The sequence below is a fragment of the Gossypium hirsutum genome, chromosome D05 (genome assembly GCF_007990345.1).
Source record: "Gossypium hirsutum isolate 1008001.06 chromosome D05, Gossypium_hirsutum_v2.1, whole genome shotgun sequence".
NCBI lineage: Eukaryota > Viridiplantae > Streptophyta > Magnoliopsida > Malvales > Malvaceae > Gossypium > Gossypium hirsutum.
Window position 1 is genome coordinate 4,033,502 of NC_053441.1, and position 24,567 is coordinate 4,058,068.

The 24,567-nt window shown below is 33.5% G+C and overlaps 5 protein-coding genes across 9 annotated transcripts; 3 read left to right on the forward strand and 2 right to left on the reverse strand.

The window, feature by feature from the left end:
- Positions 1-234: 234 nt before the first annotated feature.
- On the reverse strand, positions 235-5,421 carry LOC107906956 (tocopherol cyclase, chloroplastic). Of its 3 annotated transcripts, none has more exons than XM_016834116.2 (10): positions 4,976-5,421; positions 4,398-4,642; positions 3,568-3,647; positions 3,356-3,432; positions 2,688-2,857; positions 2,388-2,485; positions 2,132-2,239; positions 1,473-1,589; positions 1,090-1,239; positions 235-635 (listed from the first exon to the last, which is right to left on the reverse strand). In XM_016834116.2, the coding sequence occupies exons 1-10, from the start codon at positions 5,278-5,280 to the stop codon at positions 459-461; spliced, it is 1,527 nt and encodes a 508-aa protein (XP_016689605.2). In that variant the 5' UTR covers positions 5,281-5,421; the 3' UTR covers positions 235-458.
- Positions 5,422-7,211: 1,790 nt separating this feature from the next.
- Positions 7,212-8,603, reverse strand: LOC107902815 (anthocyanidin 3-O-glucosyltransferase 7). The gene has a single exon (XM_016828930.1). The coding sequence runs from the start codon at positions 8,601-8,603 to the stop codon at positions 7,212-7,214; it is 1,392 nt and encodes a 463-aa protein (XP_016684419.1).
- Positions 8,604-10,199: 1,596 nt separating this feature from the next.
- Positions 10,200-12,622, forward strand: LOC107906953 (coiled-coil domain-containing protein 25). Of its 2 annotated transcripts, XR_005913665.1 has the most exons (7): positions 10,200-10,544; positions 10,673-10,800; positions 10,913-11,016; positions 11,091-11,178; positions 11,376-11,437; positions 11,792-11,913; positions 12,139-12,175. XR_005913665.1 is itself a non-coding variant. In XM_016834114.2 (6 exons), exons 1-6 carry the CDS (start codon positions 10,432-10,434, stop codon positions 12,289-12,291), a joined length of 648 nt encoding a protein of 215 aa, XP_016689603.2. In that variant the 5' UTR covers positions 10,200-10,431; the 3' UTR covers positions 12,292-12,622. The 2 variants fall into 2 exon arrangements, 1 of the variants encoding a protein (XP_016689603.2); XM_016834114.2 differs by lacking the exon at positions 11,792-11,913 and having other exon boundaries at positions 12,139-12,622.
- Positions 12,623-13,460: 838 nt separating this feature from the next.
- LOC107906952 (la protein 1) lies at positions 13,461-16,328 on the forward strand. The gene is made up of 10 exons (XM_016834113.2): positions 13,461-13,629; positions 13,742-13,820; positions 13,935-14,084; positions 14,210-14,352; positions 14,482-14,630; positions 14,777-14,878; positions 14,968-15,289; positions 15,383-15,530; positions 15,833-15,911; positions 16,025-16,328. The coding sequence occupies exons 1-10, from the start codon at positions 13,579-13,581 to the stop codon at positions 16,101-16,103; spliced, it is 1,302 nt and encodes a 433-aa protein (XP_016689602.2). The 5' UTR covers positions 13,461-13,578; the 3' UTR covers positions 16,104-16,328.
- A 1,104-nt stretch (positions 16,329-17,432) lies between these two features.
- Positions 17,433-23,007, forward strand: LOC121217560 (transcription factor MYB3R-1). Of its 2 annotated transcripts, none has more exons than XM_041093186.1 (12): positions 17,433-17,708; positions 17,984-18,168; positions 18,355-18,409; positions 18,596-18,653; positions 18,736-18,830; positions 18,949-19,052; positions 19,526-19,654; positions 19,861-21,604; positions 21,709-22,055; positions 22,176-22,290; positions 22,365-22,589; positions 22,672-23,007. In XM_041093186.1, the coding sequence occupies exons 2-12, from the start codon at positions 18,086-18,088 to the stop codon at positions 22,795-22,797; spliced, it is 3,081 nt and encodes a 1,026-aa protein (XP_040949120.1). In that variant the 5' UTR covers positions 17,433-17,708; positions 17,984-18,085; the 3' UTR covers positions 22,798-23,007. The 2 variants fall into 2 exon arrangements, with proteins under 2 accessions (XP_040949120.1, XP_040949121.1); XM_041093187.1 differs by lacking the exon at positions 17,433-17,708 and adding an exon at positions 17,767-17,782.
- Positions 23,008-24,567: the final 1,560 nt, after the last annotated feature.

Consider the following 24,567-nt stretch of genomic DNA (forward strand, 5'->3'; position numbering starts at 1 on the left):
GTGTTGCAGCCAATCTTCAAATGTTAGGAGCTTCTGCTGGAAGTCTGGTGGTGAGTTCTATAACAAGTACAGTCGATAACGTTACTAAAACAAGAGGCGAAAGTTGGATCTCAAGCAATATTAACAAGGGCCATTATGAATACTATTACTGGGTTCTGGATGGCTCAAGTATTCTTAAATTTATCTATTCTCTAGCTTGCAGCAAGGCTTATGGTCCTTGTCAAGAAGATCATGAGACAATAAATGATTGTTAGTTTCTCATAAGGCAATAGATGTAATATGACAATTTAACATTCTCTACTTGGTTTGGGCTATTAAAGTTCCTATGATCATATCTGGTTAGGGTTTGCACAAAGGAAGAACAGTTTTCAATCAAAAGGAGGATTTCTTATACAAATTGTTGTTATATACTTTATAAAGTCAATGCATTGTTAATGTAATGAATGATCTATCTCTTATCACAGTCCAGGGGGTTTGAAAAATGGAGCCAAACCAAAAATCCCTTCCACATCAACAGGCACCTGAAGAGCAGTTTTAAGGACCTCTGGTGTAGTGGTCTTCCCTTTCCAAGTGTTGAACCATGGCCCTCCTCCTACTTCTAGAGCTGCCATGTCACTTTTGACATCCAAGATTAGCTGCATATTGAAAAGATTGCAATTGTTAGTATATTGAGTTCAATGAAAATTTATTGAAAGCAACTTCAGAAGCCAAAATTAGCATCCAGGCTAAGGAACAAAAGCTTTGGATGGAACACGATAAATAGCATGTTTGGAATATATCCAATGGGGATTTGCCTAAAGACAATATACCCCCCTGCCAACAGCAGGCAAAAGTTAAAACCAAGAACAATATTAAAACTAACAAAGGCACTTCAGGAAAGGCAGCATGAAATATTGGTAAGGTTAAGATGTGTAAAAGTTCTGACATTATACTCAAATATGATATATCTTATTCCACTATTAGAAAAGCCAAAGATGTGAAAGTAATCATTGCTCAGTAAGAACTGAAGTAGATAGTTTGTCCTAAACCTAAAGCGATGATTTGCAATCTTAGATTACACTTGGCGTCAAAAAGGTATGAATAACAAACCTTCCCCTTAGTGCCACCATATTTTTTTTCCCAGATCTGCAATCTTAGATTACCAAAACAAGTGTCTTTACATGCAGGAGCAAGACCAGCCTCTATTGTTGGAGCACGCAATGTTGTACCTGGATCATTTGTTGTTGCCTCTAACTCAACCTGCTCAGAAGTAGGAACCAATTAGAGTTCATTAAAACACTATTAAACAGTACAGAAGCTTTACAATCATTCCGACTACCTAGCATAATCTTTTTTGTTGTTGTTGTCTTAATAATATACCAGTTCCACATGTCATAGATATTATATTTGCAAAGTTAAAATTTTATTGTTTAAAACTGAAGTACACTAGCACAATGAAGAGAAGGAAACATCAGCAACAGACATAAAATTACCATATGTGTCTCGTTCTCCGCGGCGATGCACCAGTAACCCCACGGAGCAATTTCCCAAGATAGAACACCGTTCCAGGGCACAAATTCATAGAAAATCCCATCATAATGCACTCCAATCTGCAGAAGCAGTAAAAGGATCATTTATGGGTCAAGCTATAGAATCTACTAGTCTGAAACAGAAAATGTTTTTTTCTGAATAGAAGGCATATGAGACATGCCAATATCCAGTTCAATTCTTAAAACTTCTAAGGATGCCACCATATACGACTAGTAAAGCATGAAAAGAAAGATGTGGTTTTACTAGTTCTCTTGAAACATGAAAATATAACAACAATAACAACACTTTAGAATCAGTTTTCTAGACATTGGAAATAACAGCAGACCCACAGAAACTCATATTGGCAATAAAGAAAGGGCACATCCTAAAAGTACACATCCAAGATTCTTCTTTGCATAAAAATTGAGAAACAGATTTCACGGAAAGGAAATGGACCAAAATGGAAAAATCGACAGGAGAATTATGAAAAAAGAAACCCTTGTGAACACATTTCCTCCTTTCTTTCCATTCTGTAGTTGATATATTATTTTCATGCTAAAAGCAATCATCAACCAAAACAAGAGAATCAAGGCAAACATAAGATTTGATAAAACTGAAGTACCAATGCAGCATTTTCAAAGGTCTCAGTCAAGCCAGGCAGTTGCCTCAATCCACCACCAGCAGTCAATGCAACTTCTCCGCTTGCACCTTCAAAGACATTGCATTGAGCCTGCAATAATATACGATTGCCATGATTAATACGAAAATGACTAAGCTTGATCCAATGGAAAACCTAATGCATCCAAAAATTTCTTGGGAGATAACATGATCAATAGTTAGATAAGCATTCAGGGAGATGTGAAGGAATGACGATTTACCCAAAACCATTTTCTAGGGAAGGCTCCACCCCAATTCTTTTCCGAGTATGAAGGAGCATCTTGAAACTCAAACCTTTCACCATCCCACTCTATCCAACCTGCAACCAAAAGTCATAACTGAGATAATATTCTCAATCGAAAACATGGATTTCTTAAGAAATCAAATCTTCAGCCAAGGCGATAGGAACTGATGGTGAACAACATGGCACACTAAGATGAGATGCAGACTGTAGACTAATGAACAATTGGAGGAAATAAATTCAAAGTGTAATTGACAATAGGAAGGAGACAAGCAAGTGCCTGTTGAAAGTCCACCAGCCATGCAAATTTGCCAATGGGGTTCGAATATGGGAAAAGCTGCAAGCCAGCCAGCTGTTGACTTCTGCTTGGACCCAACATCACCCCATCCATAGGTGGGGCGAGTACTGTACTCCCAACGTGCAGCTTTAACAGTTCTTGCATAAGATGTCCTGCAATTAAAACCTAAACCAAGTAAACAGGATTACCGAAATAACTGATAGCGACTGAGAAGTTTTGCTCAATTCTAATTTTGAGAACCTAAAAAGTAACAAATCACAACATAGACTTTTGAATGAAAATAGGAAATGGAACTTGATAGAAGAACCACTTCTTTTCTGATGGCATGTTTGTTAAGCCAACGGTTATACAAGGGAGATCACTATGCAGAAGGAATGCTTCAAAAAGGGGGCATAGGAAAATCATCAAAATAGCAATTTTTTTAATCTTCTCGTAAAGGAACAACACTATTAATTCTTCTGGGATATCAATAAAAGGAAATTTTGTTTCTTCACACCATGACACATAAGTCTAGTGCACATTCAATGCTAATTAAATGCTTTACTTTTCTGTAGAAAGGAGCAAAAATGACCATAGAATAAAACAAAGTAAGGGTTTATTACATATGTTTATATTAAAATCATGCTTATGGATTCAATAAGAGGAGGCACCTGCCATCGTCACGAATAAAGCCTTGATGCCAAAGTGGGCTAACTTGAAAGCCCTCCAAAACTTTTCTATTGAATTCCTACAAGGAACAGCCATAGATAATATGTAAAGTTAAAAAAGGATCAAAACATAAACTATCACATGGAAACCATATTAAGGCTTGCTTTGCAGGCATTTTCCTTCAAAGAGTAGAATTCCAAAACTGTTTATTAACCTCAGGAGGGACCTCCTTACTTGGAGGTCGTGAGTTTTTGTTGGCTAAAAAAGTATTCCCCAATATCAGCTCATGCCTGCCTATGCATTAAAAAGTTATAAATTAGGCATAGAACATCACTCATTTATGCATTTCATCACTGCACTATTAAGGTATAAACTTGAGAAACACCAAAAGACATATGATGATAATAGTAAACTAGCTATAGCTAATAACTAAATAGATACAACTGCACTCAGTAATAAACATGATGCTTGGAGAACCAAAGACTTTCTAACGAGAGGCCAAAATAAAATAAATTTGAATGGCCCAAAATTAGAAGTTTAAAACAACTGAAAAGGATCTTTGAAAACTGAGACAAACCAGATATCAGTAAGGTTTTGAATTGCTAAAGTCTAACAAGACCAAAAGATTAAGTGACGATGGTGCATAAAAATGAATGAAACATCATAATGCAATAAAATGCAGAGGGTGAAGTGAATTAAAATCAAGTTAAATTAATGTATCAACATTTGATTAGAAAGTTCAGGTTAAATGCCTGAGAACATATTCATATAGATTAACTTTCTATCTTGCTAGATATCCAAGAACAATTATAGGAGATAGCTTCCCACCATAAATGCTAGCTTCCTCAAAAGGTAATATGATAAAATTTTCTACGATGAAGTCAACAAGTAGTTAATCGAGCAGCAACTATACAAAATAAGTGTCTTTTACACCCAGTAGATTGTAGTTTCATTACTACATAATCAATCAGGTGCAATGGGCGGCTGTAATAAGACCAGTCCTTAGATTAAAATCTGATGAAACCAATAAAGTAGAAAACTTACTTCCCCAAAAGTTCTGAGATTCATCACTGTATTGGCATATATACTCGTCATAAGCACCAAGGATTTGTGCCCCAACTCCTGTAAATCTAGGTCCGTGCTGCAGTGTTTCCAATTGGGTCAGTTTCCTCCTAAATACAGGATTCTCCACCGAGTACATGAAGCAAAAGCTCTGTTTTCGTTCTGGGATTGATACCTTAAAGTACCAACCCTCAAAAAATTGTCGAGTGGTTCCATCAAAGTGGTACCTATATACAACTAAAGCTTTTCATAATCATATAAAACACTACAAGAAACCTGAATTTAGACCATAGCAAAAGTAAACTTCCTTTATACTCGATAAAGTAACCCAAAAATAAAAATTAGAAAGAAAAAAAAAACATAGCAGAAAGCTAATACTAGCTCATTACGTCCACCTTGTTGGTTAGCTGGAAGCACTACTTTTTCACTTTCTAAACATTTTGGAGGAAACAACAAGTGCTAACAAAAGCTAAGTCAAACTACGACTTCAATAGAAAATTTACCAAAATTCAATCGAAAATCATTCAAAATCATTGAACACAATTGAATAGAAGAACTACCCGCTGTGAGGAGTTCGAGTGTCTCGATTAGCCGGCGTGGGAACATAAACCGGATTGACGGGGACGGGTCTGTCGGATGCCGTAGAAGAAGTTTCGGTATCAGTCTCAGCGATGGAGCTGCATGCGATGATCGGCGAGTTCGATCGAAACCCTAACCTGAGAGGGCGGAGGCGTCGAGGAAAGAGTCCATTGAAGTTAGAAGATTGGGATAATTTAACGGCGGTTTTGGAGTTTAGAGAACGAAGACCAATATAACAAGAAGAGAAATGGCGAAGCTCGTTGATAGAGTAAGTGTTTAGCTCCATTGAAAGTTGCAAGAAAAATAATTAAAGGAACAAAGCTTGTATTTTTTTAATCTGTTTTTTGGTTCTATAAGAGTAGGATGCGTGGCGGCGGCGCCAGAAGCAGAGATTAACCGCGAATAGCAAGTCAACTCATGGACACTCAATTTAATAAAAATTTTATATAGTAAATAAATATTATATTTTCGTAAAAAATTTGATAAAAAATGTTGAAATGAAAATCAATCATTTATATATATATTTTTTATAAAGAACATAGAAGTAGAGGTGCTCATGGGCCGGGCCGGGCCCATAAAAAATTTTGGTCCGGGTCCAGCCCGGCCTAAAATATGGGCCTAAACTTTTGACTAGGCTCGGCTCGAGAAAAAAACATAAGCCCAGGCCTGGCCTGGCCTATTTTTTTAATAAATACTACAAATTTATTTTAAAAATTTTAAAAAGTATTTTAAAAATATTTTAAAATTAAAAAATTTTAAAAAATAAATATATTTATTATATCGGGCCGGGCCGGGCCCGGGCCAAAAACGTGGTGCTCGAGGCCTGGCCTGTTTTCTAAACGGGCCTCGTTTTTTTGCCCAAACCCATATTTCAGCCTATATTTTTACCCAAACTCTCCCATATTTCGGGCGGGCCGTCGGGCTGGACCGGGCCGCCCGGCCCATGAGCACCTCTACCCAGAAGGTCCCTGACGGATAAAATTAGTTATTTTATTATTAAATAGATTAATTTAATTTTTATGCTATTAAAAAGAATTAAATAAGTCTAAATTGTAATAAATTAATATTTACTCTATAAAAAAGTATCTTAAAATTTAATTTTCTCAATTGCAATTCAATTTTAAACAAAAATTTTCATTTAAAAAACCATAAAAAATTTTAAACTATTAACTTTATTAAACGGTAAATGATATTTTTAAACAATAAATGTTAGCTCTATTCTTATTTGACTTTATTTTATATTTTTATAGTAAGGAGATTAATTTGAACCATTTAATAATAGAGGGACTAATTTGAATAATCCCACTAGTACAAGTATCTTTTAAGTACTTTCACCTTTGTAAAATATCTATATATGACCAATTTTAGAATAAAAATTATAGATTAAAAAGATAATATTTGATTAGATTGGTGATGTATTTTCTTTCTTTCATAAATAATTTTAAAATTTTTAATGTGTTTTTTAATATTTTATTATATTTTTATAAAAAGTTAATTTATATAAAACAAGAATTAAAACTCTTGTTAAACGGGTATTTTGAAATGAATTAAAATTCTCTTATATTATTTATGAGATTCATAATTTTCTAAAATCAATTATTTCTATTATTATATTCAACGCCTTAATTTTTACTAACAAAATAAATAGTTATTAGATAAAGTTTTAGAATAAAATAAAACTAGAATATTTACAGTTAAAAGCTAATAGATATAGCAATTGGTTTTTAAGTCATTTTTTCTCAAGAAATAGCTTAAATTTAAATTGCAATTGTAAAATTAAATAAAAAAAGCAAATATTTTTTTTGATAAATTTTATGTTTGTTTTACTATTTATATTCGGGGTTTAAGATTGTTTATTTTAATAATATCATTTTCAAGGTTTAAGTCCCATTCTCTCTTAAAGAGTGCAATAAATTTAGTTATGATGTATAAATAATTAGATAAAATTAATTCTATAAAAATCAAAAGAAAAAATGATAAAAATTATCTATTTTCAAATTTTTTTCCTTTTATTTTTTAACTTAATGGATGAAAAAAATTTATATTTTCTATCATTAATTTTCTGCCCTTTCGATTTTTCATATTAATTTTTTTTACCGTAATTTTTAAAATTTCATGGTATATTTGATTTTGATCAATGGTTTTATTGATTGCCCTAAAACAGAGAAATCTTAGCGATAATTGTTTAAAACTATCTATAATTGCATAACTCAAGTTTTAAGAATTTAAGATTGTTTCAACTAAAGTTTTGAAGTCTTGTGAAGCACTTCCACTTGGTGCTACTGCTTTCAAAACGAGCTCTCTCAGTGCTTTAATCCTTTCTCTCATTTGTCTCCCTTGTTCATGTCCCAAAACCAGTTTCAAGCTCTCGAGTACCCCACTCTTAGTGAACACAAGCCCCTCAACTTTAACACCAACCCCCCATATTTCCTCCACCACACGGCCAATCATCCAGTGATCCCCAAACATCGGTCTACAGATCATTGGGACTCCATTTGCAATGCTTTCAAACACAGAGTTTGCCCCACAATGTGTCACGAACACACCTGTCGAAGCATGTCCCAACACCATAGCTTGGGGTGCCCACGGAACGAGTTTCCCTTGCTTGTTTGTCCGTTGAGGGAACCCATTTGGTAAATTGTGCTTATGGTCGTTATTGAGAGACCAAATAAATGGAATGTCACTCTCTTCAATTGCCTCTGCCAAGGCTTTTAACTCCTCGCCCGGTGGCGCTGCCGCTGTTCCAAAGCTAATATACACAACAGACTTAGAACTTTGTTTGTCTAGCCATGATAAACAGCCCGTCGTATCTGAATCCGATGGTGGTAACGGAGACGGGGGAAGTTCTTGCGTTAAGAAACCAACATTCAACAAAGCTGGAAACATGGATTTGAGATCATCAAAGAGTGGCGTAGGATAAAGTTCCTGGCAGAAATTCATAACAATGGCGGTAGATCGAGGCAAAACACATCCGATTTTACTCAACGTGTAAGAAAAAAACGTTTCATTTGAATGCCTAGGCAATATTTCATCAGATAAATCTTTAACATGCATTGGAGACAACCCAGGAATAAGCTCTAAAGTTTGGTGTTGGCCACCATTTTTATCACCACCCACATGACTGAATAGCCTGCGAATGAGATCAGTGTAAACATGGGCTGACAGATTATGAGGAATCGAAACACAAAGAGGGATCCAAGTAGCCTTCATATCCTCAGCCATATCTGCAGCAAACGTCAAGAACATATCCGTGACTAAGCAGTTAACTTTCCTTCCCGTTTCCATTACTGCAGCATCTAATCCCTTTTGAAAATTTCCTGGAGTTGCTTTAAGGAAAAGGTCCAATCTCTCCACTGGGATTCCACTAAAAACATGATTTACAGGCACACCATCCTCCACATCATAAGTTCTGATATTGTTGGGGACATCAAATTTAAAAGTGGAAAACTTAGAATGATTAGATTTTGGTATGGTGAAGAAAGAAAACTGCACATTCGGCGCTGCACGAGCCAACTTGCATGCCAGTCCTAGGATGGTTAGATCGTGACTGCCAAATGGGAAGGCCAAGACAGCAACATGTTTTTCTTTTAAGCTTTGGGTCACTGACATTTAAGAACCCTATTTTGGTGATTGATTAGCGAAAGAGAAAATACAAATATATGAAGATTACGCTCTTGGGTATTTACACAAAAAATAGAAACCAAAAGCTTTGAATGTGATTGCGAGAGCGTTTGCTAATAAATTTAAGGAAAAATTAATGTTGGTTTTAATTTACGTTAAGGAATTGTTGGTGGAGATGGGGCCATTGAGCAATATATTTTACATTTATTAAATGGCTGGCCAGGATATTATATGAACAACCATTTATGTTTGAAATATTACGTTTTAGTCATTTATGTTACTATTTTGTTATGAAATGATCGCTCTGTCATTAAGATCTGTTACCTCCCAAATGACAGTTTGATATGATAGTTAAAATGGGTTTTAAATGTCAACTTGGATGTCCAGCCAAGTAAATTAATTAATTTTTAATTAAATAAATTCAATTAATTAAAAATTAATTGGGTTTCTCGTAATAATCAAAACCAATGCATCACATTAATTCTTGAACTAAAAAAAAAACCTTGGTCTCATTTTTCTTTTAGTTTTCGTTTCCATTTTGATTGAAAAGACCACCCATTTTCATAATCATCTCTATTGAATCGAAACAATAGAAATAAAATTAAGTGATCCATCAATTGGTTGGATTTTTTATTCAAAATAAAATAACAAAGGATCGATTTAATGGAGGGTCCAAGCATGGATTACAGTAAGTAATGAGTTTTTTTTGTTCTTTAACTGGGTTTTGGGTTTAAATATTACAATAAGTAATCAATTCAATGCATCAAATATCATGGACTACAGTAAGTAATGAGCTTTCTTCTTCTTCTTCTTATCTATCGTTCCGCTATTCTCTTCTCTAACGATAACAAAATTAAATATTGTATTTTATTTTCATAATAAAAAATTTTAAACTTTTCTCATCCAGATTAGGCATTCATGTTGGCATTTAAAACTCATTTTAACTGTCACATCGGACTGCTGTTTGGGAAGTAATAGATCTTAACGATAGAGTGACCATTTTGTAACAAAATAATAATATTAATGACTAAAATGTAACATTTCAAACATAAATAACTAAAATGTAACCTGAGACAAATAAAAGTGACTATTTTAATAGTTTAGTCAAACTTTTATAGCTTTATGTATTTATTTGGGAAAAAAATAAGTATCAATGTGGAAAAATATATATATTTGTGAATTAAACTTTTTATTATCAAAATATTAACTTAATTGATTGATTTTAATTGTATTATAATTTAAGTTTATATACATTTCATTGAATTTAAATACTTATTTTCTACTTTAAAACATTATTTTTAACATATACATTTATCTCATTTGGAAGCAATGATAAACAACATTAAAAATTTCAAAAATATTTTCTATCACATTTTTCAATTTTAATAATAAATTCTTCATTAAATAATGGTTGAATATCAAATTAAGATTCAATTAGGATATAAATCTAATTGAATAAAGAATCAACATAATTTAACTAAATTTTTATAAAATTTTAATTCAGATTAAATTAATTGAACCGATGAATCTATTGGTTTCTAACCTTGATTATATTTTTCTTTCGCAAAAACGGAAAAAAGGCGAAAAAGAAAAAAAAAATGTGTTAGGCGGTGATAGGCACGTAGCTTGGTTAAAACGCTTTCATTTGGTAAAACGGAAGCATCAAACAACAGGGAATTTCTTCACATCAAGTTTCAACGCTATCCACACTTTCAATTATTTTCTTGGAAGAGGGCAAAAACCCTAATTTTGTCTCTGATCTCCCAAGGAAGGAAAAGAAAACCAAGAAATAACGAAATTTCGAAAGGAAAAAAGGATGGTGTTTTACTTCAAAGCTCGACCAGAGGCTGGCGATTACACCATTTTCATGGGTCTCGACAAGTACGAGAACGAGGAACTCATCAAATATGGCTTCCCTGAAGACATTTGGTAATCTTTTAAAATTCTTCCTTCGTGTATTTTCTTATTGGAATTTCATTATTTGTATTACAAATGGAAGGTCTTTAGTTTTTCTTTTCTATATATAAATAGAAATTGAATTTAGTTTTTCATTACAGGTTCCATGTGGACAAAATGTCTTCTGCCCATGTTTATTTAAGACTTCAAAAAGGTCAAACCATCGATGATATAAGCGAAGGCTTGCTCGAAGATTGTGCTCAGCTTGTTAAAGCTAACTCCATTCAAGGTTTGTTTTAATTTCATCAATTTCCAGTTTTGTAAAATGTTAGTGAAACATTCTTTTGATATAAACCAAGCCGCATTTTTAATGTTTTGTTTTAATTATTATGCGAGGCTAGGCAACAAGGTGAACAATATTGACGTTGTTTACACTCCATGGTCCAATTTGAAGAAAACCCCTTCTATGGATGTTGGTCAAGTTGGCTTTCACAATTCTAAGATGGTAAACTTCTTTATTACTAATTATTTGTTCTTCTATTTGCTTCATAAGTGGATGATGTATATCAATTGATTTAGGTCCGGACCCTGAGAGTGGAGAAGCGAATAAATGAGATAGTTAACAGGCTGAACAGAACTAAAGTAGAACGGACGCCTGATTTGAAAGGTATAAACATACCCGCGGTTCCGTTTTATGCTCTGACTTAGCACTAAAGATAGTATTGTTGTTGTTTATTAAGAAATTTGGTTTGGTTTATGTTATCCTTGTTCTTTCTTTTATCTTATTTTCCATCCTACTTTAGTTGAAATATTTTATTTGATCTTGATGTAACTGACACCACATAATACAATACATTGTTGCAGCTGAGAGAGAAGCAGTCAATGCAGCGGAAAGAGCTGAGAGAAAGCAACATATGAGGGAAAAAGTGAGTTTCTTTTTCTTTCCCTACTATTTTTTTTTCCTTTTCTTTTTTGTCAATTTGATATTGGCCACCTCAGGTTGTGTTTTATTTAAATGGGTGTGCTATAGAACATGAATATCCTAAATGGTTGTATCATGAAAATGAAACTTATCCTACGTTTTTTTACTTAGGGTAAAGAATTAGTTTATATGATAGCGATAAGAACAGTTTTACCATAGTAGATTCATGAAGCTGAGACAGGAACAAGACAAACTATGAAGATAAGCTGTCATTTATTTAAATATGCATATAACGTTGTAGTTCTATTTCTATATGCATCACATGATCTTAATATACTTGAATTTTTTTCTTGTTCAGTTTCCCGGACCAATTATGTATATGTGATAATAAAAAATGGTAAAATGACTTGAAACTATGGTCACAACGGCACATGTTTGAATGGATTTGTTTCCAGCTTTGTTTTGCTGCTACTAATTCAGGTATTTGCTTTGAAAATCTGAACTTCCTGTGGCTGTGTTGATATGAATTATCAATACTCATACGGATAGGTGCTAAATATTGGAACATATTATAGAATTCATGGATTGTAATCAGAAAATCTACAGATTATAGTGTTTTCCTCTCTATGCATGTACATATATGTACAAAAATTCATATTCTTTTTTGGATATCTAAACTGAAAACCCAATTGATTTATCTGGCAGAAACGACGTGAGGAACTAGAAAGGCTTGAAAAGGAAAGACAAGCGGAGATAAGAAGCTACAAGGGTCTCATGGTATCTGAAAAGATGACATCCAACAAACAAATTGCTGAGACGAGCAAATCTTTGCAGGAACTTGAAGACGATTTTATGTAGAAGATACTGGTATTCATATGGCAATTAAAGATGATGATGGGTGCCAAAAACCTGCTGCCCTTCAAAGAAGGTGGTTTGCTGCCCTCGGTTTTGAATATCTTACTTTCGACGATTTGGATAAGGAAAGAGACAACATGGAATGGAAACTGACATATTATGAGAATCTATGTAATTATTTGTCATTTGCAGGCTTCAAGGAGTAGAATGAAGTCAAAGATTGAGGGTGAGTGAGATGAACTTCTGTTATGGTCTTAGTACCTGATAATAAAACATAATTCATATCTCTATTTCTGATTAATAAAATCGTCGTTTTTCGATTTAACATCATAAATTTGGATTGCAAATTTACATATGCCATATTACCATGGTTTTGATTGCGAATTTTGCTTATGTTTTACGACGTGAACCCATCCATTGGTGCTATGCGGTCCAGGGATGACAAGGATTGGGTGTCCCCCCCCCCCCCAAAAAAAAGACTCCAGTTAATCGGACATGGTGTACACAATTTTAAGATTTCAACATTGCAAACACAAAGTAATTATAATAAAATTAAATTATTATGAGTGTTTTATTTATATAAAATTAATGATGAGATTTAAAGTCAACTTTTAAATATTATTTTTATCCTTTTAGCTAAAATTTCATTTACTTCAAATATGTGATTTCAATAAAGATATGATGACAAGAATTTTTTCAACCACAATGTAGCATATTAATTATTAGGAATTGAATTTTTATGATTCAAAAAATTAACTTGGGGTTATTGAAAACTGAAGATTCAGTTGTAGAGAAAATCACGTAATTACATTAATAACAAGATATAAAAATCATCCTTGTACTAATTGTTTGTGGGTTAAATGCAATTTATTTTTGTTTAGATTGTGTGATGAATCTATAATTTTATAATTTAGAAGTATAATCCAAGTAGTATATATTTATTAGTGAATCTATCATATCATTCTTTCATCATCGAAATATAATTGTATTTTTGACTTGGGTGGGGAAATTTCGTATCGACATGGCAAAGGGACAAGGATTAACCTAAGTTACGGTCTTGACAGTTAGAAGTTGGGAGTTAATTTCAGTTTACGGTATCAGTTGGATTATAGAAACAAAAACATAACATTATGGCTTAAGAAAATAAAAAGCCCACCATACCATACCATATAAACAACTCCCAAGTCCCGACCCAACAGCGAAACTACTCTCCCAAAACCCTAAACATCTTCAAACCTTTGTTTCATCTCTTCTCTTTAATTTTGTCTCTCGAGCACTCACCGTACAATAATGGCGTCGCCTTCTTTAAGCGAAGATGTTGCCAAGGCTGTTCTTCGCCAGGTCAATATTCCCCCTTTCCTTGCCCCCATCTTTTATTTTTGGGTTTAGTTTCCCTTTTACCTTTCAATCCCTTATTATCATTTTTTGAAATTTTGTTTCTGTAATTTTACAGGTAGAGTTTTACTTCAGTGATAGCAATATTCCGAGAGATAACTTTCTCAAGAAAAAAATTAACGAAAACGATGATGGCAGTATCCTTTGTTTTTTTTAAAAAACTATTTCCCGATGTTTGTGTAATATTTTATTTACTTATTTTATGCTGCTGCTTCTTGTTGTTTGTTCTTGACCGTGAATTACCAAAAAAGTGGTCAGTTTGGCATTGATTTGTTCGTTTTCAAAGATGAGAAGCCATTTGAATTTAAGGGATGTGAAGGCGGAAGAAGTGCCAGAGGCTACTTTGGATGCCGTTGCTGAAACTCTCAGAACTTCCTCTTCCCTCAGGGTTTCTGAAGATGGTAAGTTTTATCAAAATCGAAAATGAAGATAAAAAAAGGAGAATTTCTTCTCTTTTTCTCATAAGCTAAGCCAAACAAAGATTTTTTTTTCCACATAATTTTAAATGCGGGTTTCGATCTTTCAGGGAAGAAAGTTGGTAGAAGCACTGCACTATTAGAGCCTGAAGAATTGTTAGAGCAATTAGACAGTAGAACAATTGCTGCATCACCATTTGAGTTTAATGTCAAGATGGAAGATGTAGAAGCCTTTTTTGGTCAATATGCTAGGGTATTTGCTCAATGGCTGTTTTCTTATCTATTGTTATTTTACTCATTTGATAACTGATTATGTGTTTTAAGGGTTATAAATATGTTTGCGGTTCAATGTAAACTGATTGCCTTCTTACTTTTCTTGTAGGTAAATAGTGTGAGGTTACCTCGTCATGTAGCAAACAAAAAGTATTTTTGTGGCACTGCTTTGATTGAATTCTCAGCTGAGGAAGATGCACAAAAGGTTTTGGAGCAAAGCTTGGTTTATGCAGGCGCTGAATTGGAACTGAAACCTAAGTAAGTATTACTCGCCACCGTGCATTCTGTTGCAATTTGTTTTGATACTGTGAAATGGATAGAAAGCACTGTTGACTTTTAGTGTAGGGTTGTTTCTCTTACAATTGTATGTTCTGATGTGATTGTTCGTACAATGTTCTTTTCAGGAAGGATTTTGATGCTATAAGAGAAGAAGAAGCAGAAGAATATGAGGATAATCATCCAGTCACAGGTTCGAATGGAGATAACCGTTTGAATGCTGAGGATAAGTAAGTAATTAATCACAATATTTAACTGGTATTAGTTTTTTTATTGCCGTAATGTTTGTAATTAAAGTCCATGTAATGGATTGTCACAGATACCCCAAGGGCTTGGTTGTTGCATTTGCATTGAAGAACATTTCAGGTGGGAACTCTGCAGAGAAAAATGGTTCTGATGAACCTGCAAAGGATGGTGCTACTGAGAAGAATGAAGAGAAGACTACAGAAAATGACGAAGATAACAAAGATAAGGTTGATGATAAACAACCTGTGTCGGGTGACGAAACGGAGAACAAAAGTCCTGTCCAGAAGGATGAGGGAACAGAACGTAAAAACACTACATCTGTTTTCAAAGACGATATGAATGTTGTTTTACGGGAAGATTTGAAGGAGGCCTTCCAAAAATTTGGCACTGTGAAGGTAGATATCTCTTTTTTCTTAAAAAATTGACATTGTACCAGGCAGTTGTATCTTAACGTTCTTACTCATGACATATATTCTTTACATGTGAAGTATATTGACTTCAAAGCTGGTGAGGAGAAGGGTTATATTCGGTTTGATGAACCTGAAGCAGCCCAGAAAGCTCGTGCTGCTGCAGTTCTGGCTAATGAAGGTGGCCTGGTTGTCAAAAATTTCATTGCCACTTTAGAACCAGTTACCGGTGAGGAAAGAAAAAAAATTTCCATTTGATTTAATTTCCCATTTTTGTTGCATGTTGATCCCAATATTGACATCCATCTTGCATATAAGGAATAATATGTAATACAAGAGGAACTAATGACTTTAGGTCAATAATATGAACCTGATATATTAGATGAGCAACTGATAAAAGTGCTGGGTAATATGTTTAGGTGATGCCGAGAGAATATTATGTAATACAAGAGGAACTAATGACTTTAGGTCAATGATATGAATCTGATATATTAGATGAGCAACTGATAAAGTGCTGGGTAATATTTTTAGGTGATGCTGAGAGAGAATATTGGAGTTTACTTCGCGGTAACCAAGAAAAGCACCGTGGAAACAAGCGTTTCCATGGAAGGTCAGTGCCGATAAACGTATTCTACAGCTTTTGTTATTTAGTTTGGCTAAGCAAGTCCCTTTTCATTGTTGTTCTTTCTTCTGTTTAAATTCAACTGTTACTCCTTTTATTAGGGGAGGAAAGCACTTCAGAGGCGGAAAGCGTGGCCGGGGAAGAGAAAACTATTCACCAAACAAAGCTAGAAGAAGTTGAGGGACATGAAAGTGATCCATCTATGCACGTTAGATGGATTTGGAGAGCAGCTATAGCCTGAGGGATTTATGGGGAGAGCGGCCACACAATAAGCCATGGGTGCTTGTTTATTTCCTGGTTTATGCCTTTTGCTTAGTTTAGATCGCTAGCCATATGATTTTAACAGTCCTATTTTCATTCCTTTCAAAATTTTAATATACGAGTTTGCAGTCTCTTTCACAACCATTGATCGTTTGCCCTTTTTAGTGCATAACCTACAGTAAATTTTAGAACAAAGGTAAGTTTCATTTGGAATATTTTTACTATATTTATTTATTTACTGATTAGTAAAAGAAATTAAGTCAAGAATAGTTAGTTAATATAATATTATTTTATTTTTAAAATTATCCTACTTTTAAACGAACTTGTTCTGTTTCGGAAAAAAAAAAGGAAATATGGAAAATAATTGCTTTTGGGGACATTAATTTAATGAAAAGGAAAATAAACTTTAAATTTAAAATCGTCCAAATATCGTCATATGAACTTATTACATTGGTTTTATCTATTTGAATATAGCGGAACTGATCAATTTTTTTTGTTTTTTAATATTTTATACGTAATACACTGTAGCAACTAACATGTGATTTGCTTTTAGTTAGCGTGTATAAATGTTTTAATTTTATAATACTTAACATGTGAGCATCCTAAGAAAAAAAATTATAATTATAATTATAATAAAAAGAACAAAATATCAGGTAAAAACACCTCTTCAGTCCCTCACAATTTTAATATTGAGCAAATTGGCTCAACTAAAGAATTGATATAATTTGATTACTATCAATTTCAAAAGTGAATAATTAAGGATAATTTATCAGCGAAATTAATATTTTCGTCAATTGTATATAACAAATTAAGCTCTTAGTGTTTACATATTCTATCTATTTGGTCTTAATTTTTAAAAAGAAGTATTTGAAAAATGTATAAAATTTTAAAAACTTTTAAAAATATATATAAAAACTTTAACTTCAAATATATATAATTTATAAACTTTAATGGCTAAAATTATTATTATATCAATAAAAAATATGTAAAGTTGACCAAAAAAGTTAAATATTGTGATTAGTTGTCCCATATGCTCACTTTCAAAATTTGTGGAGTTAAATTGTTCTGATAATTTTGAGAGGGATCAATTTGCTGAATATTAAAATCGAGAGGGACCGCAGAAGTCTTTTCACCAAAATGATAATAAAGTAAAAAATTTGATCGTTGGGAGTTTGAAAAATAGAATCCCACGGACGGCCGCGATTCCAACATGGATAAATCGCCATCATCAAATCTAGAAAACGTTCGATCTTTAACTATAGGTTTGAAACTCTATTAGTCCGCCCCTTTATGTTTGAATAGCTTAGCAGACCGTTTCATTTTCTCTCTCTCGGTTTGCTGCTTCGATTCCTTTGCTCTTTCTCTGATTTTTTTTTCAATTCATCTTCTATAATCTTAGCAGTGCATTTGCAGATCCCTATATTTAATATCTCTACCAATCTTCGCTTGGATCTGCAAATGCGCATCGTTTCTACTTTTTCTCTCCTCAGCTTCTTCATTTATCGGGTTTCGAAGCTCAGTTCGGTGAGTACTTTCTTTTTAAGGAATTTTCCCCCATGGATCTTGATGTTAAGCTACATGCTTAAAAATTTTCTTTGGTAACTATCGGTTCTTTATCCAATTTCAGTAGTTGTTTAAAATTGAATGAATTTAGATTTCCGTCATGATCTACACCTTTTACTCGAATTCTTTACTAATTTTTCAGATTGTTGACTTCTGCGTTCTGACTTATTAGTTGCTGGTACTGATGTATGTATTTTCTGATTGCTTTTTTCCTTCTATGTTTGTTTATTCTGTAGTTTGGTGAGCTGGGACTTTATAGTTAGGAGGTTGATTTATAATGATTTGGAGAGTTGATTGCGGAGAGAAGCGTTGTAAAGTTGGAATTGCCGTATGGAACTATGGAAAGTGACAGAACAGTATCGACCCCTTCGGTTGGGCTCAGCATCAGCGATGATGCTCAGAGAATGCGAGCTCTTCATGGGTATTTCCTTTAAAACCCGATGTGATTGTTTCTTTTAGCACCTCTTCCTGAAAATTAAAATCCAGTATTGGTGTTCTTGGGCGTTGTTCTCCTCCCTTTACTATGTTTAGTTCTTTATTTTCTCTTACAAGAAATTGATTGTTTTATGAACTGCTGAGTTTTGCTGACTTTGCAATCCTTCCGTAGGAGGACTACTGGTCCTACAAGACGTTCTACAAAAGGACAATGGACAGCTGAAGAGGTATTCTTCCAACTCTATGGCTGCTCTCTTGTGTTTTAAGACACTGCCTTTCTGTCTATAACTTTATTGATCTTGTTCTGTCATGTGTTACTGCGTCCACTAATTTAGTTCCATCTTGACATCTGTAATTTAATAACACTAATATTTAATGAATTTTCAATTTGGCTAAATTATATTGACTTCCAGGATGAGATTCTGCGCAAAGCTGTTCAACATTTCAAAGGAAAAAATTGGAAAAAAATAGGTATCATTTTTTAATTGAAGAGGCATGATAGCTCTTTGCGCATCATTTTACATGGTCTAATTGTAAGCTGGTTCATCTGCAGCCGAGTGTTTCAAGGATCGGACTGATGTACAGTGCTTACATAGGTGGCAAAAGGTCTTGAATCCTGAGCTTGTTAAAGGGCCATGGTCAAAAGAGGTGATTGTTTTTGCTACTTCTTATTTTTCTCACAATTCTTTGAATTAGATTGCTCATGACAGAACAAAGAGCTTTTTTTCTTGACAACCATTCTGAGTTGCTTGAGAAATTTAAACAGGAGGATGAACTAATAATAGAGTTGGTGAACAAATTTGGGCCAAAAAAGTGGTCAACCATTGCTCAGCACCTACCTGGACGAATCGGAAAGCAATGCAGAGAAAGGTGTGATGTAGAACTGTTTAACTTTGATATTTGTGTACCATTTACATTTGGGACTTTGTAATAGGACAGGGAGCGGTATTTGAACTTTAGAATGTTACCTTTCTTAGGATGGTAACAACAGCTGTCCTATGCCTGGTCAAATTGATTTAATGCTGTTGATGTTAACAATTTGTGGGAGGTTTTCACTCAGGGATGTCATGGCAAACATCTCTTGTATTTTATGAAAGTATTTGAACTTTAGAATGTTACCTTTCTTAGGACGGTAACAACAGCTGTCCTATGCCTGGTCAAATTGATTTAATGCTGTTGATGTTAACAATTTGTGGGAGGTTTTCACTCAGGGATGTCATGGCAAACATCTCTTGTATTTTATGAAAGTATTTTGTTGTTGCAATGCTCCCCTTTCTCAAAATATAAGAAAAAGAACTTGTCCTGTTTTACATTTTTGCTAATACAACTAAGTTCTGATGTAGGTGGCACAATCATCTCAATCCTTCCATAAACAAACAGGCCTGGACTCAGGAAGAAGAGTTGGCTCTAATTCGAGCTCATCAGATTTTTGGGAATAGATGGGCAGAGCTCTCAAAGTTCTTGCCAGGAAGGTATGTCAACTTATTATTCAGAGAGGCCACACCTTTCCATCAATGTTATTTCGAGGTTACCTATATTTGTCTCTTATTCTTTTTACTTCCTCCTATTACCGCCTGTCATCAGCTTGTATCTGTCTAAACTCTAATGTTTTGTTAGTTGGAAGCTAATATTTTTTGTATTTGAACATGCTTTATTTCCATCTTTGTATCCATAACAGGACAGACAATGCAATAAAAAATCACTGGAACAGTTCGATCAAAAAGAAATTAGATTCTTATATAGCATCAGGCCTTCTAGAACAATTTCAATTCTCACTTCTTGCAAATCAAAGCCAGCCTACGCCTTCATCTTATTCGACCATACCAAGCAATGTAGATGATAGTGCTTCCAAATGTAGGACAGAAGCAGAGGATATATCAGAATGCAGCCAAGAATCAGCAATGGTTAGCTGCTCTCAGTCTACAAGTGATTTGGCTAATGCTGCTGTACATACAAGAGAGCAATTCTACGTGACTGAAAAGCTCGGTGTGGCAAAGGAGAAGAATTCCTGTCCAGCACCTTGTTCAGAAGAGTATTACCCATCTTTGGAAGATGTCAACTTCTCCATGCCAGAAATATCTAGTGAAGGGAACTCTACAGTTGGGAATTACCAGTTTGGTTTACTAGATCTACCCAATATTTCTTCTCTGGATTTGGGGAAAGAATCAACAGGGTTGCCAAATAACTGTTTAGAGACTAGCGAAGGCTGTGAAATGATGAACATTGCATTTCAGTCATCTGTAGGATTAAATGCTCCTGTATCTTTCATTAATATGGTTACGACTTCAGACAAACCAGAGCAAACATTGATACCTGATGATGAATGTTGTAGTGTTCTATTCTCTGAAAATTTTACACAAGGACCTAATATGGTTGAATTGGGTGGCTTCACAAATGCATCACTTTCTCAGGCTTCAGGCATGCAAATAACTGAAACTGGAAGAATTCCAGCCTCACAATCTAATTGTCTTTCAAGGTCTGAAGTATTGCCAACCTCACAAGCTGTTGTGTCTCCTTCACGTCTTGCAGTTGAAGATGGTACACTTACGTTTGGAGGAGAGTCTCATCCATTAAATGGTCAACCTTTTGGAACTCAAGATCAAGAATTTACTATGAATACACATGATGGCTTTATCTATACTATTGATGACCATACAGATAATACAGATCTGCAAGAGCAATCATATCTTGACAAGGATTCTCGGAAGTTGGTTCCAGTGAATACTTTCGGTTTAGAATCAAATGTAGCACAAACTTGCCCTGCTGAGGATGATAAGCCAACCTTGCCTGCAGAACTAGATTTTTGCGGTCTATGTTATGAGCCTCCTCGATTTCTGAGCTTGGATATTCCATTTTTTAACTGTGACCTTATCCCCTCTGGCAGTGACATGCAGCAAGAATATAGCCCCCTCGGTATTCGCCAGCTGATGATGTCAACGAACTGCATCAGTCCATTTAGGTTATGGGATTCACCATCGTGGGATAATAGCCCTGATGTTGTGCTGAAAAGTGCTGCGAAAACTTTTACTGGTACACCATCCATATTGAAGAAACGCCACCGAGACCTTTTGTCACCTTTATCAGAGAGGCGAAGTGAGAAAAAGCTGGGAACTGATATGGCATCCAATTTGACCAAATGTTTCTCTTGCTTGGATGTTATGTTCGATGAGAGTGGGACTGGCAACACAACTCAACTGTCTCCATCTGAACATATAACCAACTCCAGTGTCTCCATTAAAGAAAAAGAAAACATATCTCAAGCACTTGATGAAGAATGCGACAATGGGGGAGTTCACACTCAACCTTTAGAAGATGAAGCTCCGAAGGGTTCTGATGGTACTAATTCCCTAGGAAACATAGAAAAGGGAGTCTGCGAAATTGATACCAAGGACAAAACTGATATTGATGCTTCTTACAGAACTGTGAGTTCATATATATTGCAGTCTTTGTTGGAAATCTTAGTCTTAATTATTTTTTCTTTGTTACTGTTATATCCACTAATCTTTCCCCTTTATACTTTTGACAGGTTCAACGGCCTCCAGCAGTGCTTGTTGAGCATGATATAAATGATATATTGTTGTTTTCTCCTGATGATGTTGGTCTTAAGGCAGGCCTACCATTACGGTTTTCAAGCACGCGAACTCCAAAAAATCAGTATCATAAAAGCCTTGGAGCTATATCAAATCAGGGTCTTGCTTCTGAATGCTTATCCGGAAATGCATGCATAATTGTTAGCTCTCCTACTCTGAAAATAAAGAAGAGTGAAGGCCCCTCCATTGCTGATACTACAGTACAATGTTCCAATTCATCAGCAACCCTAGAGAATTCGGTTGATAATACTGGCAGCAATGCTGCTATTGAAAATTACAATATGTAAGATTCGAACTGCTCCCTATTTGTCATCATATTTCTACCAAGTTTGCCTGCATTTCAAATGCTAGTATAAATTGATTGGTCACTTATAAGTATTGCTTGCTGGATGTGGATTGGCAGATTTGGTGGAACTCCATTCAAAAGAAGTATCGAATCGCCATCAGCTTGGAAATCTCCTTGGTTTATTAACTCCTTTGTACCTGGGCCAAGAATTGACACAGATATAACAATTGAGGTAAAACTTTAGTTAGATTTTAGAACATGTAAACTTCTTGTTCACGGTTCCTGATAATCGGAATTTGTTTCCAGGACATAGGATATCTAATGAGCCCCGCGGAGAGAAGCTACGATGCCATCGGGTTGATGAAACAATTAAGTGAGCATAGCGCAGCTGCTTATGCTGATGCCTTGGAGGTTTTGGGAAATGAAACTCCACAATCAATTATAAAAGGAAGAGGCTCCAACAATCCTAATAATATTGACAAAGAGAATAATCAGTTGGAGAATCATTCACATTTGGCTTCAAATATCATGGTATTACTTATTAAAAAACCCTGCTTAACATAAATCTTCCCAAGTGCAATCCATTGAAACTAGCATGGCGATTTTCTTGCAGGTAGAGCGCCGGGTCCTTGATTTCAGTGAATGTGGAACACCAGGAAAGGGAACAGAAAATGGGAAGTCCTCAACAGCCATGAGTTACTCAAGCCCCTCTTCTTATCTTCTTAAAGGTTTGAGATAGTGTTTTCTTTTAGTTAAAAAAGCCTTCAATGTTTCTAGTTCATATACATTTATATATATTTATATTTATATTGATATATATAGGTCATTTTTTCTCTCTTTATTTTTGTTTGGTGGTTTGCAGAGTTTTTCAATTTGTTGTCAAAAGACGGATGGATTTACTGAATTAATTGATTAAAAAAATGTTGTGAATGTGAATTTACCCATTAAATATTTAATCAATTTTTTAAATATTATATTATTAATTGCAGTAATTAACGTAAAATAATATTTTTATTTAAATTATTGAATATATTAACTTTCAATTCAACTATTATAATAGAAAATTTTCAATATAGTTAAATCACTTTTAACATATTCAACCTATAATATAGTTTTACTTTATATAAATAATGCAAAGGGATATTGTTTAAAGCAATAACTAATTAATATAATTAAATCTATAGTATTAACCAAGTGATAATTAATATGTTTAGAATTATATTCACCTAATAACTCTATTTTTCTTAAATAAAATTAGTATAACTTATTTTTATATCATTTTAATTAATAATTATAATTATTACACTTTTTTTTCTTATTTATTATGCTTAGTATTTTATTCAAGTAATAACTTTATTTTGAAATTAACATAATTTTTCTAACTATTATAAATTTATAGTTATTAGTTAAAAAATTATGCTAATTTTAATTATAACTTTTAAAATGTGTAACTATTTCAACTATTAAATTATAAATAGTTTTAAATGTACAATAATTATTACAATTTCTATTTTTTATTTTTAAATAAATTTAGTAATATGAAAAAAAATAAATGGTATTCTCATTTTTGATAAATTCGTGCTTTTATATATATTATAGATAATTATAATTATCACAGAATTTTTTTATATATTTTATTCTTAAAGTTCTATTTAAGCAATAACTCTAATTTATGCTTATAGTTATAATTATTAGTTAAAAAAATTGTGATAATTTTAATTATAAAATTTTAAATATGTAATTATTACAATTTTTATTTTTTTTTTATTTTTTATTTTTTAAATATAAATTTAGTAATATAATTTTTAATTAAATTTTTTTTCTAAATTCGTGCTTTTATTGATAAGCAAATCCTAAATAAAAGAAATTATAAAAGAAGATTATTTCATCGAAACGTCTCCTTAGGTGGTTATCTTGAATCACTTTCTTAGACACGTACTGTTGTACCTGGGGATCAAGAAACGTAGCCTTTGCCAGTCCTAAAAGAAAATTAATGTTCTTTTTCTTTCTTTTCCTTTTTATTGTCGAAAGTTAGATGGTTCAGATAACAACGAACATACTTCTTAGTCAAAGGAGGGATGCTAAGTGCAACAATGCATTACGGAAACAAATAAATCTTCCTTGTCTGTTGCCTCAACCATGACAGGCATGACTTTGACTTTCGAATCCAATTCAATTCAATCCAATCATTTTTCTAAAAATTATAATTTTAAAAATTAAAAAATTGTTAAATTATAAATATTTTAATTTATTTTGAAAGAGTTATTGAATATACTCTAAGAAAAATTTTTAATTATATTGTTAACAAATTTAATGACGATTCAAATTTAAATAATCTAATTTAAAATTTGTAACAACGAGATGTCAATTTTCGACTCAGAATTTCGAATAAAATAAGAGTCAAAACTAGATCAAAATTCTCAAATTGAATTAAGATTATTATCAAATAAGACTGGTCATCCGAACTAACTCGGGTTTTTTTTTCTCTGCCCTTACTTGCATCATCAAA

Bases quoted from the DNA above. Each gene is read 5' to 3' on its own strand.
- LOC107906956 (XM_016834116.2), bottom strand. From the start codon at position 5,280: ATGGAGCTAAACACTTACTCTATCAACGAGCTTCGCCATTTCTCTTCT. The intron at 4,643-4,975 runs GTAGTTCTTCTA...AGTTGTATATAG, and splicing joins ACTCGAACTCCTCACAGCGG to GTACCACTTTGATGGAACCA. The intron at 1,240-1,472 runs GTAATTTTATGT...ACTTCTGAGCAG, and splicing joins CGGAGAACGAGACACATATG to GTTGAGTTAGAGGCAACAAC.
- LOC107902815 (XM_016828930.1), bottom strand. From the start codon at position 8,603: ATGTCAGTGACCCAAAGCTTAAAAGAAAAACATGTTGCTGTCTTGGCC.
- LOC107906953 (XM_016834114.2), top strand. From the start codon at position 10,432: ATGGTGTTTTACTTCAAAGCTCGACCAGAGGCTGGCGATTACACCATT. The intron at 11,017-11,090 runs GTAAACTTCTTT...CAATTGATTTAG, and splicing joins GCTTTCACAATTCTAAGATG to GTCCGGACCCTGAGAGTGGA. The intron at 11,179-11,375 runs GTATAAACATAC...ACATTGTTGCAG, and splicing joins ACGGACGCCTGATTTGAAAG to CTGAGAGAGAAGCAGTCAAT.
- LOC107906952 (XM_016834113.2), top strand. From the start codon at position 13,579: ATGGCGTCGCCTTCTTTAAGCGAAGATGTTGCCAAGGCTGTTCTTCGC. The intron at 14,353-14,481 runs GTATTTGCTCAA...CTTTTCTTGTAG, and splicing joins TTTTTGGTCAATATGCTAGG to GTAAATAGTGTGAGGTTACC. The intron at 14,879-14,967 runs GTAAGTAATTAA...GGATTGTCACAG, and splicing joins CGTTTGAATGCTGAGGATAA to ATACCCCAAGGGCTTGGTTG.
- LOC121217560 (XM_041093186.1), top strand. From the start codon at position 18,086: ATGGAAAGTGACAGAACAGTATCGACCCCTTCGGTTGGGCTCAGCATC. The intron at 19,053-19,525 runs GTGTGATGTAGA...GTTCTGATGTAG, and splicing joins GGAAAGCAATGCAGAGAAAG to GTGGCACAATCATCTCAATC. The intron at 22,590-22,671 runs GTATTACTTATT...ATTTTCTTGCAG, and splicing joins ATTTGGCTTCAAATATCATG to GTAGAGCGCCGGGTCCTTGA.